This window comes from Heterodontus francisci, chromosome 9 (genome assembly GCF_036365525.1).
Source record: "Heterodontus francisci isolate sHetFra1 chromosome 9, sHetFra1.hap1, whole genome shotgun sequence".
Taxonomy (NCBI): domain Eukaryota; kingdom Metazoa; phylum Chordata; class Chondrichthyes; order Heterodontiformes; family Heterodontidae; genus Heterodontus; species Heterodontus francisci.
This window is the reverse complement of record NC_090379.1, coordinates 5,820,217-5,834,323: the sequence shown is the minus strand read 5'-3', so window position 1 is coordinate 5,834,323 and position 14,107 is coordinate 5,820,217. Positions and strand designations below refer to the sequence as shown.

Here is a 14,107-nt window from a genome sequence, read left to right as displayed (position 1 = left end):
GCACTCTTCATTGAACCAGGGTGGGGGATATGCCGGGCCATGAGGTTATAGATTGTGGTTGAGTACAATTCTGCTGTTGCTGATGGCCCACAGCGCCTCATGGATGCCCAGTTTTGCATTGCTACATCTGTTCGAAATCTATCCCATTTAGCACGGTGGTAGTGCCACACAACACGATGGAGGGTATCCTCAATGTGAAGGCAGGACTTTGTCTCCACAAGGACTGGGCGGTGGTCACTACCAATTCTGTCATGGACAGAAGCATCTGCAGCAGGCAGATTGGTGAGGACGAGGTCAAGTATGTTTTTCCCTCTTGTTGGTTCCCTCACCACCTGCCGCAGACCCAGTCTAGCAGCTATGTCCTTTAGGACTCGGCCAGCTCGGTCAGTAGTGGTGCTACCGAGCCACTCTTGGTGATGGACATTGAAGTCCCCCACCCAGAGTACATTTTGTGCCCTTGCCACCCTCAGTGCTTCCTCCAAGTGCTGTTCAACATGGAGGAGGACTGAGTCATCAGCTGAGGGAGGGCGGTAGCTGGCACTCAGTAGGAGGTTACCTTGCCCATGTTTGACCTGATGCCATGAGACTTCACTGGGGTCTGGAGTCGATGTTGAGGACACCCAGGGCAACTCCCTCCCTACTGTGTACCACAGTGCCACCACCTCTGGTGGGTCTGTCCTGCCGGTCGGACAGGACATACCCCGGGATGGTGATGGCAGTGTCTGGGACATTGTCTGTAAGGTATGATTCCGTGAGTATGACTATGTCAGCCTGTTGCTTGACTAGTCTGTGGGACAGCTCTCCCAACTTTGGCACAAGCCCCCAGATGTTAGTAAGGAGGACTTTGCAGGGTCGACAGGGCTGGGTCGATGCCGGGTGGTCCGTCCGGTTTCATTCTTTTTTATTGACTTTGTAGCGGTTAGATACAACTGAGTGGTTTGCTAGGCCGTTTCAGAGAGCATGTAAGAGTCAACCACATTGCTGTGGGTCTGGAGTCACATGCAGGCCAGACCAGGTAAGGACAGCAGATTTCCTTCCCCAAAGGACATTAGTGAACCAGATGGGTTTTTACAACAATCGACAATGGTTTCACGGCCATCATTAGACTAGCTTTTAATTCCAGATTTATTAATTGAATTCAAATTCCACCTTCTCATGTGGTGGGATTTGAACTCATGGCCCCAATTTTTCAGCCGGACAACTTGGGGGTCAAGGAATTTGTGCCAGGCCGCTTGCTCCACCTCGCCGTGAACGTGTACGCGCCCAGACCCGGCGCGTTGCAAGCGCGCTTCTTTGAAGAAGTGTCCGCTCTCTTGGTAACGGTGAGTGCATCATCCTCGGGGGGGATTTTAGCTGTACCCTCGAGGTGGGGGATCGCTCCGGTCCCCAGTGCGGCCAAGGGTCGGTGGAGAAGTTGAGGGAACTGATCAGCTCCCTCAACTTGGTGGATGTCTGGCGGAATCTCCTGAATGGACCGCCTCCACATTTCGCAGATGTACGTCTCCCACATCTCGGTGACCTCCATGCGGCTGGTGCCATGCTCGGACCAGCACCTGCTGTGGGCATACTGGCACTTTAACAATTGGCTGCTGGAGGACGAGCGATTCTGGGACTCGTTCCGTCAATTCTGCGCCGACTGGAGAAGGAAGCAGGGGGGCTTATCCTACTTGAGGCTATGGTGGGATGTGGGAAAGACTCACATCCGTGTCTTCTGTCAGCAGTATGGGAAGGGGTCGACCAAGAGGTGGGAAGCTGAGATCGGGCGCCTTGAGAGGGAGGTGCTGGACTTGGAGTCCCGCCCCGGACATGCCGTCGTGGACCCGGCCCTGTGGCCGGCGTACAAAGAGAAGGGCGCGCTGAGGGACCTGCAGCTCATAGGGTCCCGAGGCGCGTACGTGAGGTCGTGGATCCAGATCCTGGAAGATTTGGACCGCGCCTCACCCTTCATCTACTCGCTGGAAAAATGGCAGGGGGTCCATAGCAGTTCGTTGAGCTGCTGGACGACGACGGATCCTCCAACAGGGATCGGAGGGAATGGGCCTCCTGGTCCGGACTTATTACAGTGCGTTGTTCTCTCCGGATCCGTCCAGCGAGGACGTGCGCAGAGTTTTGTGGGAGGACCTGCCGAAGGTCAGCCCGGAGGGCGCCGAAAGCTTGGAGGCTCCGCTCACGTTGGCGGAGCTGACCGGCGCCCTCCACCAGCTCTCGAGAGGCAAATCCCCGGGGCTGGACGGGCTGACCATGGAGTTCCTCAGGGTGTTCTGGGACGTCCTGGTGGACGATTATGCGCGGGTCCTGGGGGAAAGCCTGGCGACCGGGGAGATGCCCCTCTCGTGGCGCAGGGCGGTCATCGTCCTGCTGCCGAAGAGGGCCGATCTCCGCTTGCTTAAAAACTGGCGTCTGTCTCCCTCCTTAGCACGGATTATAAGATCTTTGCCCGGGCTATGTCTACCCGCCTGGGCTCCGTGCTGGCCCACATGATCCACCCCGACCGGTCCTACACCGTCCCGGGCCGGTCCATCCAGGACAACATCTACCTGGTCCGGGACCTGATCCATCTTTCCCAGAGGACTGGTCTGTCAGTCGCCTTTCCCTCGATCAGGAGACGGTGTTCGACAGGGTGGATATACGAATACCTTTTCGGGACTCTGCGCGCATTTGGACTCGAGTTGCATTTTGTGGCCTGGGTCCGACTTTTATACACCGCCGCAGAGTGTCTGGTCAAAGTTAACGGGTCCTTCACAGCGCCCCTTCACTTTGGGAGAAGAGTGCGTCAGGGATGCCCCATGTCCGGCCAATTGTTTGCCATCTCCGTGGAGCCCTTCCTGTGCCTGCTTCGCAGGAGGTTGACGGGATTGGCTCTGCGCGAGCCGGCCATGCGGGTCGTCCTCTCGGCTTAAGCTGATGACATGCTCCTCGTGGTCACAGATCCCGTTGACTTGCGGAGGATGCGCGACTGACCCCCGCTCGGCCGGAACTGCTCATCGGACCCAGGCCCCGAAACCCTCCTCAGGAGCTGGTCCCACACAATCCGAGCCGCCTCTCGGAAATGCCCTCAGTGCCATTCCAATCAGCATGGAGGGGTTTCCTGTACGGTCTGCTCCTGCACACTCTCCACTTCCTTGCCCTCGTCAGCCGGCCGGACACGCCCTGGCGATCCGCGTTGCTGTCTGGCGGCGAGGGGAAACCCCGATGGAGGTCTCTCTACGCGGGAGTCTTCCCCCTTTACATCGGGGACCTGGGGTGGAGGGTGTTGCACAGAGCAGTCCCGTGCAATAGACTTTTAAGTAGGTTCACGGACTCCCAGGCCGCCTGTACTTTCTGCAGCCTGGACGAGTCCGTGTTCCACATATATGCGGAGTGTGCGAGGTTGCAACCCCTATTTGAGTATTTGAATGGGGCTGCTCCACAAGTTCTGGCTGCGCTTCAGTCCCACGCTCCTGATCTTTGGGCACCCAGTGCGCAGGGGCTTGGGCCGGGAGGAGGATCTCCTCGTCGGTCTGCTCCTGGGCCTGGCCAAGGTGGCAATTCACAGGTCCAGGCTGCGGGCTGTCGGGGGGGGGGTCCATCCACCCCGATTGCCTGCCCCTCTTCTCTGGTTACGTTCACGCCCGGGTGTCCCTGGAGAGGGAGCATGCGGTGTCCGCTGGCACGCTTGAGGCCTTCTGTGACCGGTGGGCACCGCAGGGACTGGAGTGCATCGTCGACGCCGAGAATGGCATTTTAATTTGAGTTTTTGGTTTATTTATTTGATTTTAATAGTTATTTTAAAAATGTATTGAAGAAACGGGGTTGGATACCGAGTAAAGCTCCCTGTACATTGTCCCCATCAAACAGATACAGAGTAAGGTCCCTCAAACCTGACCTGCTGCAAAAATGTTGGGTCAACTTGCCAGGAGATAAGGGTTAGGGGGTTCACAAAGTGAGTGCAGGGAGTGTTGCTTGAGTGGAACCAGTTGATGTAGCAGAGCCTACTTGCAGCGGAGCTTCCTCGGCCTCCTCAAGGCAGCACCCCCTCCACCCACTGGGGCAATGCTTTGTAGGATTGTCAAGAGCCAGATTGACTCCGCATTGGGCAATAACATCCTGAAGGATTGTGGTCTTGCTCAGTTCGAAAAGAAAGACTTGCATTTCTATAGCACCTTTCACAATCTCAGGATGTCCCCACTTTCCAAACAAGCAAGTGTATTTATTATGAAGTTTCGTGACTGTGATATTCTAGGAAACAGAGCAGCTAATTTTCATACAGCAAACTCCCATAAAGAGCAGTGTGATAATGAGCAGGTCATTAGTGATGTTGCTGGAGGGATAAATATTGGCCACAATACCGAGAGAACTCCCCCCCTCTTCCAATAGTGGCTGTGGGATCTTTCCTGTCCACCTGAGCAGTGGCCTTGGGTTAACATCTCATAGACAGCAACACAGTCGGTGCAGCGCTCCCTCAGTACTGACCCTCCTACAGTGCAGTGCTCCCTCAGTACTGACCCTCCCACAGTGCAGTGCTCCCTCAGAACTGACCCTCCGACCGTGCAGTGCTCCCTCAGTACTGACCCTCCTACAGTGCAGTGCTCCCTCAGTACTGACCCTCCTACAGTGCAGTGCTCCCTCAGTACTGACCCTCCCACAGTGCAGTGCTCCCTCAGTACTGACCCTCCGACAGTGCAGTGCTCCCTCAGTACTGACCCTCCGACAGTGCAGTGCTCCCTCAGTACTGACCCTCCTACAGTGCAGTGCTCCCTCAGTACTGACCCTCCCACAGTGCAGTGCTCCCTCAGAACTGACCCTCCGACCGTGCAGTGCTCCCTCAGTACTGACCCTCCTACAGTGCAGTGCTCCCTCAGTACTGACCCTCCGACAGTACAGCACTCCCTCAGTACTGACCCTCCTTCAGTGCAGTGCTCTCTCAGTACTGACTCCGACAGTACAGCACTCCCTCAGGACTGACCCTCCTACACTGCAGTGCTCCCTCAGTACTGACCCTCCGACAGTGCAGTGCTCCCTCAGTACTGACCCTCCCACAGTGCAGTGCTCCCTCAGTACTGACCCTCCGACCGTGCAGTGCTCCCTCAGTACTGACCCTCCTACAGTGCAGTGCTCCCTCAGTACTGACCCTCCGACAGTACAGCACTCCCTCAGTACTGACCCTCCTTCAGTGCAGTGCTCTCTCAGTACTGACTCCGACAGTACAGCACTCCCTCAGGACTGACCCTCCTACACTGCAGTGCTCCCTCAGTACTGATCCTCCGACAGTACAGCACTCCCTCAGTACTGACCCTCCCACAGTGCAGTGCTCCCTCAGTACAGACCCTCCCACAGTGCAGTGCTCCCTCAGTACTGACCATCCCACAGTGCAGTGCTCCCTCAGTACTGACCCTCCCACAGTGCAGTGCTCCCTCAGTGAGAGGGGAAAAGTTTAGGGGGGATATGAGTGGAAAGTTCTTTACGCAGAGGGTGGTGGGTGACTGGAACGCGTTGCCAGTGGAGGTGGTAGACGCGGGCACGATAGTGTCTTTTAAGATGTACCCAGACAGATACATGAATGGGCAGGAAGTAAAGGGATACAGACCCTTAGAAAATAGGCGACAGGTTTAGATAGAGGATCTGGATCGGCGCAGGCTTGGAGGGCCGAAGGGCCTGTTCCTGTGCTGTAATTTTCTTTGTTCTTTTTTCTTTGTTCTTTGTACTGACCCTCCGACAGTGCAGCACTCCCACACTACTGACCCTCCGACAGTGCAGCACTTCCTCAGTTCTGACCCTCCGACAGGGCAGCACTTCCTCAGTACTGACACCTGGACAGTGCAGCACTCCCTCAGTACTGACACCTAGTCGGTGCAGCACTCCCTCAGTTCTGACCCTCCGACAGTGCAGCACTCCCACAGCACTTACCCTCCGACAGTGCAGCACTCCCTCAGTACTGACACCTAGACAGTGCAGCACTCCCTCAGTTCTGACCCTCCGACAGTGCAGCACTCCCTCAGTTCTGACCCTCCGACAGTGCAGCACTCCCTCAGCACTTACCCTCCGACAGTGCAGCACTCCCACAGCACTTACCCTCCGACAGTGCAGCACTCCCTCAGTACTGACACCTAGACAGTGCAGCACTCCCTCAGTTCTGACCCTCCGACAGTGCAGCACTCCCTCAGTTCTGACCCTCCGACAGTGCAGCACTCCCTCAGCACTTACCCTCCGACAGTGCAGCACTCCCACAGCACTTACCCTCCGACAGTGCAGCACTCCCTCAGTACTGACACCTAGACAGTGCAGCACTCCCTCAGTACTGACCCTCCGACAGTGCAGCACTCCCTCAGTACTGACACCTAGACAGTGCAGCACTCCCTCAGTACTGACACCTAGACAGTGCAGCACTCCCTCAGTTCTGACCCTCCGACAGTGCAGCACTTCCTCAGTACTGACCCTCCGACAGTGCAGCACTCCCTCAGTACTGACCCTCCGACAGTGCAGCACTCCCTCAGTACTGACCCTCCGACAGTGCAGCACTCCCTCAGTACTGACCCTCCGACAGTCCAGCACTCTCTCAGTACTGACCCTCCGATAGTGCAGCATTCTCTCAGTACTGACACTCCAACAGTGCAGCACTCCCTCAGTACGGACCCTCCGACAGTGCAGCAGTCCCTCAGTACTGACCCTCCGACAGTGCAGCGCTCCCTCAGTACTGACCCTCCGACAGTGCAGCACGCCCTCAGTACTGACCCTCCGACAGTGCAGCAGTCCCTCAGTACTGCCCCTCCGACAGTGCCGCACTCCCTCAGTACTGACCCTCCGACAGTGCAGCGCTCCCTCAGTACTGACCCTCCGACAGTGCAGCACTCCCTCAGTACTGACCCTCCGACAGTGCAGCATGCCCTCAGTACTGCCCCTCCGACAGTGCCGCACTCCCTCAGTACTGACCCTCCGACAGTGCAGCACTCCCTCAGTACTGACCCTCCGACAGTGCAGCACTCCCTCAGTACTGACCCTCCGACAGTGCAGCACTCCCTCAGTACTGACCCTCCGACAGTGCAGCACTCCCTCAGTACTGACCCTCCGACAGTCCAGCACTCTCTCAGTACTGACCCTCCGACAGTGCAGCATTCTCTCAGTACTGACACTCCAACAGTGCAGCACTCCCTCAGTACGGACCCTCCGACAGTGCAGCAGTCCCTCAGTACTGACCCTCCGACAGTGCAGCGCTCCCTCAGTACTGACCCTCCGACAGTGCAGCACGCCCTCAGTACTGACCCTCCGACAGTGCAGCAGTCCCTCAGTACTGCCCCTCCGACAGTGCCGCACTCCCTCAGTACTGACCCTCCGACAGTGCAGCGCTCCCTCAGTACTGACCCTCCGACAGTGCAGCACGCCCTCAGTACTGCCCCTCCGACAGTGCGGCACTCCCTCAGTAGTGACCCTCTGACAGTGCAGTACTCCCTCAGTACTGTCCCTCCGCCAGTGCCGCACCCCCTCTGTACTCTCCTGTGGAGTATTACTTTGGAGTGGGACTTGAAACTGTAGTTTTGTAATTCAGAGCTCCGAGTGAAACCTACTCGGCCATGGATGACTCTTCTGGGATGTTATGTATCAGATGCTCACAGCCTCATCCAGGTAGCAGACCGGAGAGATTTTAAGGAGAAGTGGAGGTGTTAGTCTAATCTATGTAGGCCAAGCCTGTTTTGAAAGGGACTGAAAGGGACTGACGGTAGGCTATTGCAGAAAATACGGAAGTATGGGGTTGAAGGTGATTAAGAGCTTTGGATCAGAAATTGGCTAGCTGAAAGAAGACAGAGGGTGGTGGTTGATGGCAAATGTTCATCCTGGAGTTTAGTTACTAGTGGTGTACCGCAAGGATCTGTTTTGGGGCCACTGCTGTTTGTCATTTTTATAAATGACCTGGAAGAGGGTGTAGAAGGGTGGGTTAGTAAATTTGCGGATGACACGAAGGTCGGTGGAGTTGTGGATAGTGCCGAAGGATGTTGTCGGGTACAGAGGGACATAGATAGGCTGCAGAGCTGGGCTGAGAGATGGCAAATGGAGTTTAATGCGGAAAAGTGTGAGGTGATTCACTTTGGAAGGAGAAACAGGAATGCAGAGTACTGGGCTAATGGGAAGATTCTTGGTAGTGTAGATGAACAGAGAGATCTTGGTGTCCAGGTACATAAATCCCTGAAAGTTGCTACCCAGGTTAATAGGGCTGTTAAGAAGGCATATGGTGTGTTAGCTTTTATTAGTAGGGGGATCGTGTTTCGGAGCCACGAGGTCATGCTGCAGCTGTACAAAACTCTGGTGAGACCGCACCTGGAGTATTGCGTGCAGTTCTGGTCACCGCATTATAGGAAGGATGTGGAAGCTATGGAAAGGGTGCAGAGGAGATTTACTAGGATGTTGCCTGGTATGGAGGGAAGGTCTTACGAGGAAAGGCTGAGGGACGTGAGGTTGTTTTCGTTGGAGAGAAGGAGGAGGAGAGGTGACTTAATAGAGACATATAAGATAATCAGAGGGTTAGATAGGGTGGATAGTGAGAGTCTTTTTCCTCGGATGGTGATGGCAAACACGAGGGGACATAGCTTTAAGTTGAGGGGTGATACATATAGGACAGATGTCAGAGGTAGTTTCTTTACTCAGAGAGTAGTAGGGGCGTGGAACGCCCTGCCTGCAACAGTAGTAGACTCGCCAACTTTAAGGGCATTTAAGTGGTCATTGGATAGACACTTTCCATTGGAGAATACTTGGCATCAGGTGGCAGGACTATATCTCCAACACAGAAGTCCTTGAAGCGGCCAACACCCCCAGCTTATACACACTACTGAGTCAGCGGCGCTTGAGATGGCTTGGCCATGTGAGCCGCATGGAAGATGGCAGGATCCCCAAAGACACATTGTACAGCGAGCTCGCCACTGGTATCAGACCCACCGGCCGTCCATGTCTCCGTTATAAAGACGTCTGCAAACGCGACATGAAATCGTGTGACATTGATCACAAGTCATGGGAGTCAGTTGCCAGCATTCGCCAGAGCTGGCGGGCAGCCATAAAGACAGGGCTAAATTGTGGCGAGTCGAAGAGACTTAGTAGTTGGCAGGAAAAAAGACAGAGGCGCAAGGAGAGAGCCAACTGTGCAACAGCCCCAACAAACAAATTTCTCTGCAGCACCTGTGGAAGAGCCTGTCACTCCAGAATTGGCCTTTATAGCCACTCCAGGCACTGCTTCACAAACCACTGACTACCTCCAGGCGCGTATCCATTGTCTCTCGAGATAAGGAGGCCCAAAAGAAAGAAAGGATAGACATATGGATGAAAATGGAATAGTGTAGGTCAGATGGTTTCACAGGTCGGCGCAACATCGAGGGCCGAAGGGCCTGTACTGCGCTGTAATGTTCTAATTCTAATACTAATAAAAATTCTAATTTGCACCTTTAACATCTTTGGTTAGTCAGAACACTTCCTAACGCCTCCTCCGTCTGCTTTATGTTGTCATAAAGGCTGAATTATTATTGATATCCTGGTGTCCAGGGGAATCGTTCGGGAACTTGTTCACAGAATTAAGATTTTGTGGTCTTGCACAGATTATGACTTGTAATAAAAGCTCATGTTGAAAAATATAATGAAAGCGCATGGAGACTAAGTGAAAACAATATTAGAGAAGGATCTGTATCAGTTAGTCAGTAATCTGTCTGATTCAGCAAATTATAGAGACATTTTAACCTTAATTTGGTATCGCTCTCCTGTGTAAGTGACAAGTGGACTTCTGCTTTTGAATTCAGTATCTTTGAAAGCGGACTAACATTTTAAGACTTACTAGGACTGGGTTTTTTTGTTTATTATCTTCCATGAACATAAATGGGAGCAGGACTCGCCCATACCTCCCCTCGAGCCTGTCCCGCGATTCAATAGGATCATGGCTGATCTTTATTTTTATTTTATTTAGAGATACAGCACTGAAACAGGCCCTTCGGCCCACCGAGTCTGTGCCGACCAACAACCACCCATTTATACTAATCCTACATTAATCCCATATTCCCTACCACATCCCCATCATTCTCCTACCACCTACCTACACTAGGGGCAATTTACAATGGCCAGTTTACCTATCAACCTGCAAGTCTTTGGCTGTGGGAGGAAACCGGAGCACGCGGTGGAAACCCACATGGTCACAGGGAGAACTTGCAAACTCTGCACAGGCAGCACCCAGAACCGAACCCGGGTCACTGGAGCTGTGAGGCTGCAGTGCTAACCACTGCGCCACCTCTGGCTCAACTGTACTGACCCACCTGTTACCTATATTCCTTGATTTCCTTAGAGTCCAAAAATCTATCAGTCTCAGTCTTGAATAAATTCAACAACTGAGTATCCACAACCCAATTGAGTGGTGAATTCCCATGATTTACAACCCTCTTGAGGTTTTTTAATTCAAAAATGGGATGTGGGCGTCACTGGCGAGGCCAGCGTTTGTTGCTCATCCTGAATTGCCCTGGACAACTGAGTGTCTTGCAAGGCTATTTTGGAGGGTTGTTAAGAGTCAACCACATTGCTGTGGGTCTGGAGTCACATGTCGGCCAGACCAGGCGAGGATGGCAGATTTCCTTCCCTAAAGGACATCAGGGAGCCAGATGGGTTTTTACAACAATGAATGATAGTTTCATAGCACCATTACTGAGACTGGCTTTCAATTCCAATTTTTTAAAAAATTAATTAATTTAAATTCCACCAGCTGTCATGGTTGGATTTGAACCCGTGTCCCCAGGACATTAGCCTGGGCCTCTGAATTACTAATTCAGTGACATTATCACTGCACTACCATCTTCCCACGACTCCTGATTGGACTACGTCTTACAGTCAGTTAATTTAGACTAAAGGACTTTTTTTCCTTAATTCTTAGTGGGATCAGCTTCTTCATTCAGTAACTTCAAAAGAAAATGTAATTTTACATTCAAGAACTTAAGGGTACGACTGAGCCTCTTATTCAGTAACAGTGGGATTCAGTTGTTCATTTATTGACTCTTGATCAGAATCAGTTCTCCATTCAGTAAATCGTGGCATGACTGAATTTGTTTAGCCCCTAAAGCCTGTTCCACCATTCAGTGACATTGTGGCTGATCTGTGACCAAATTCCATAAACCCTCCTTTGCCTCCATATCATAGAAACATAGAAAATAGGAGCAGGAGTAGGCCATTCGGCCCTTCGAGCCTGCTCCGCCATTCATTGTGATCATGGCTGATCATTCAACTCAGTAACCTGTTCCCGCTTTCCCCCCATATCCTTTGATCCCTTTCACCCCATGAGCTATATCTAACTCCTTCTTGAAAACATACAATGTTTTGGCCTCAACTGCTTTCTGTGGTAGCGAATTCCACAGGTTCACCATTCTCTGGGTGAAGAAATTTCTCCTCATCTCAGTCCTGAAAGGTTTACCCCGTATCCTGAGACTATGACCCCTGTTTCTGGACTCCCCACCATCAGGAACATCCTTCCTGCAACTACCCTGTCAAGGCCTGTTAGAATTTTATAGGTTTCTATGCGATCTCCCCTCACTCTTCTGAACTCCAGCGAATATAATCCTAACTGACTCAATCTCTCCTCATACGTCAGTCCTGTCATCCCAGGAATCAGTCTGGTAAACCTTCGCTGCACTCCCTCTATAGCAAGAACTTCCTTCCTCCGATAAGGAGACCAAAACTGCACACAATATTCCAGGTGTGGCCTTGCCAAGGCCCTGTATAATTGCAGCAAGACATCCCTGCTCCTGTACTTGAATCCTCTCGCTATGAAGGCCAACATACCATTTGCCTTTTTTACCGCCTGTTGCACCTGCATGCTTACCTTCAGCGACTGGTGTACGAGAACACCCAGGTCTCGCTGCATATTCCCCTCGCTCAGTTTATAGCCATTCAAATAATAGTCTGCCTTCCTGTTTTTGCTACCAAAGTGAATAACCTCACATTTACCCTATTATCCTGCATCTGCCATGCATTAGCCCACTCACTCAACTTGTCCAAATCACCCTGAAGCCTCTTTGCATCCTCCTCACACCTCACCCTCCCACCCAGTTTTGTGTCGTCTGCAAATTTGGAGATATTACATTTAGTTCCCTCATCTAAATCATTAATATATATTATGAATAACTGGGGCCCGAGCACCGATCCCTGCGGTACCCCACTAGTCACTGCCTGCCATTCAGAAAAAGACCCATTTATCCCTACTCTTTGTTTCCTGTCTGCCAATCAATTTTCTATCCATCGCAATACACTACCCCCAATCCCATGTGCTTTAATTTTACACGCTAACCTCTTATGTGGGACTTTGTCGAAAGCCTTCTGAAAGTCCAAATAAACCACATCCACTGGCTCCCCCTCATCAACTCTACTAGTTGCATCCTCGAAGAATTCTAGTAGATTTGTCAAGCATGATTTCCCTTTCGTAAATCCATGCTGACTCTGTCCGATTCTACCACTGTTCTCCAAGTGCTCTGCTATAAAATCTTTGATAATGGACTCTAGAATTTTCCCCACTACCGATATCAGGCTGACTGGTCTATAATTCCCTGCTTTCTCTCTACCTCCCTTTTTAAATAGTGGGGTTACATTAGCTACCCTCCAATCGGTAGGAACTGTTCCAGAGTCTATAGAATCTTGGAAGATGACCACCAATGCATCCACTATTTCTAGGGCCACTTCCTTAAGTACTCTGGGATGCATACCATCAGGCCCTGGGGATTTATCAGCCTTCAATCCCATCAATTTCCCCAATACCATTTCTCTACTGATACTGATTTCCTTCAGTTCCTCTCTCTCACTAAGCCCTGTGTTCCCAACATTTCTGGTATGATATTTGTGTCCTCCTTTGTGAAGACAGAATCAAAGTATGCATTTAGTTGGTCAGCCATTTCTTTGTTCCCCATAATAAATTCCCCTGTTTCTGACTGTAATTCTTCACATACCTGTATAAATTGGTCTAGCAATAACCTAATGATCTCAGATTTAAAATGATTAATTGAGCTGGTATCTCCTTTTTGTGGGACAGATTTCCACACTTCTGCCACCCTCTGTGTGAAGAAGTGTTTCCTAACTTCTCTCCTGAATGGCTTGGCTCTGATTTTAAGGTTATGTCGTCTTGTCTTAGACTCTCCCACCAGCAGAACAAGTTTCTCTCTATCTACCCTATCCATTCCTTTCAAATCCCGAAAAGGTCCAACTAAATCACCACTTAACTTTCTATATTCCCGGGAACACAAGCCTAGTTTATGAAGTCTCTCCTCATAATCTCACCTGGTAACATTCTGGTGAATCTGTGTTGTACTCCTTCCAAGGCCAATATATCCTTTCTAGGATGTGGAGCCCAGAACTGTACACGGTTACTCACTCCAAAGGTGGTCTAACCAGGGATTTGCAAGGATAATCTTGACTGTTGCCATTCAATGGCACTGCTTTGCTCTAAATTGGCACACTGCTAGACCATCACTCTGCCACCTAGCCCTCTGCTTATGTTTTGTGGTTTTATTTCGGGAGAAACGAAATTACTGTTGTTTCCTTCTCTTTGTTTCCTAGTGAGAAGACGCAATGGTTTTATGAGCGAAGATCTCCAAACAAGTTCTTTCTCCGAGGGACCTGCGCTTCAAGCATGGCCACCTCACCAATGAAAGAATCTTTGCAGATGCCAGACCTACAAGAACTCAGAGCTGGGGCAATAGAAAGGCACATGAAAAACTCTCCTTCGGGTGTACCCACTCAGCCTCAATACAGTACTTCTTTGCCAAGTCTGTCTGACCATGGTCCTGTTTGCATTCCTTCACCAAATGAATTCCCAACGCTTGCGATCTATAGCCCCTCCATACTGGGATACAGCATGCCCAGCGATGCCAGTGGTCCTGATGGCACGATCGTGAGGCAAAGCTTGAGTCCGTCAATGTACTGGTCCTCCGCTGGCCATGTCTCTCCCATAACACTACACTGCCAGCAGCCCATCATGTACGCTGAACCGCCCAAGAGTCCTTGGGATGACCTGAGATCAGGAGATCAACATGTTTTGAACAGGTAAGAGCCGAAACTGGGCCTTTGCTGTTTCTCTCCTAACTCATGCCAAGTCCCGTTTACTCATCTCCCCTGTGCTCACTACCTTGCA

The 14,107-nt window shown here is 51.6% G+C and overlaps 1 protein-coding gene across 4 annotated transcripts in view; it reads left to right on the top strand.

Annotated features, from left to right (window-relative positions):
- The window catches only part of esr2a (estrogen receptor 2a), a 569,342-nt gene that overhangs the window by 359,288 nt on the left and 195,947 nt on the right, over window positions 1–14,107 (top strand). For all 4 annotated transcript variants that reach the window (XM_068038484.1, XM_068038485.1, XM_068038486.1 and 1 more), the window contains exon 2: window positions 13,534–14,019. In XM_068038484.1, coding sequence (XP_067894585.1) covers window positions 13,534–14,019 — 486 coding nt within the window. The remainder of the gene's footprint in view (window positions 1–13,533; window positions 14,020–14,107) is intronic.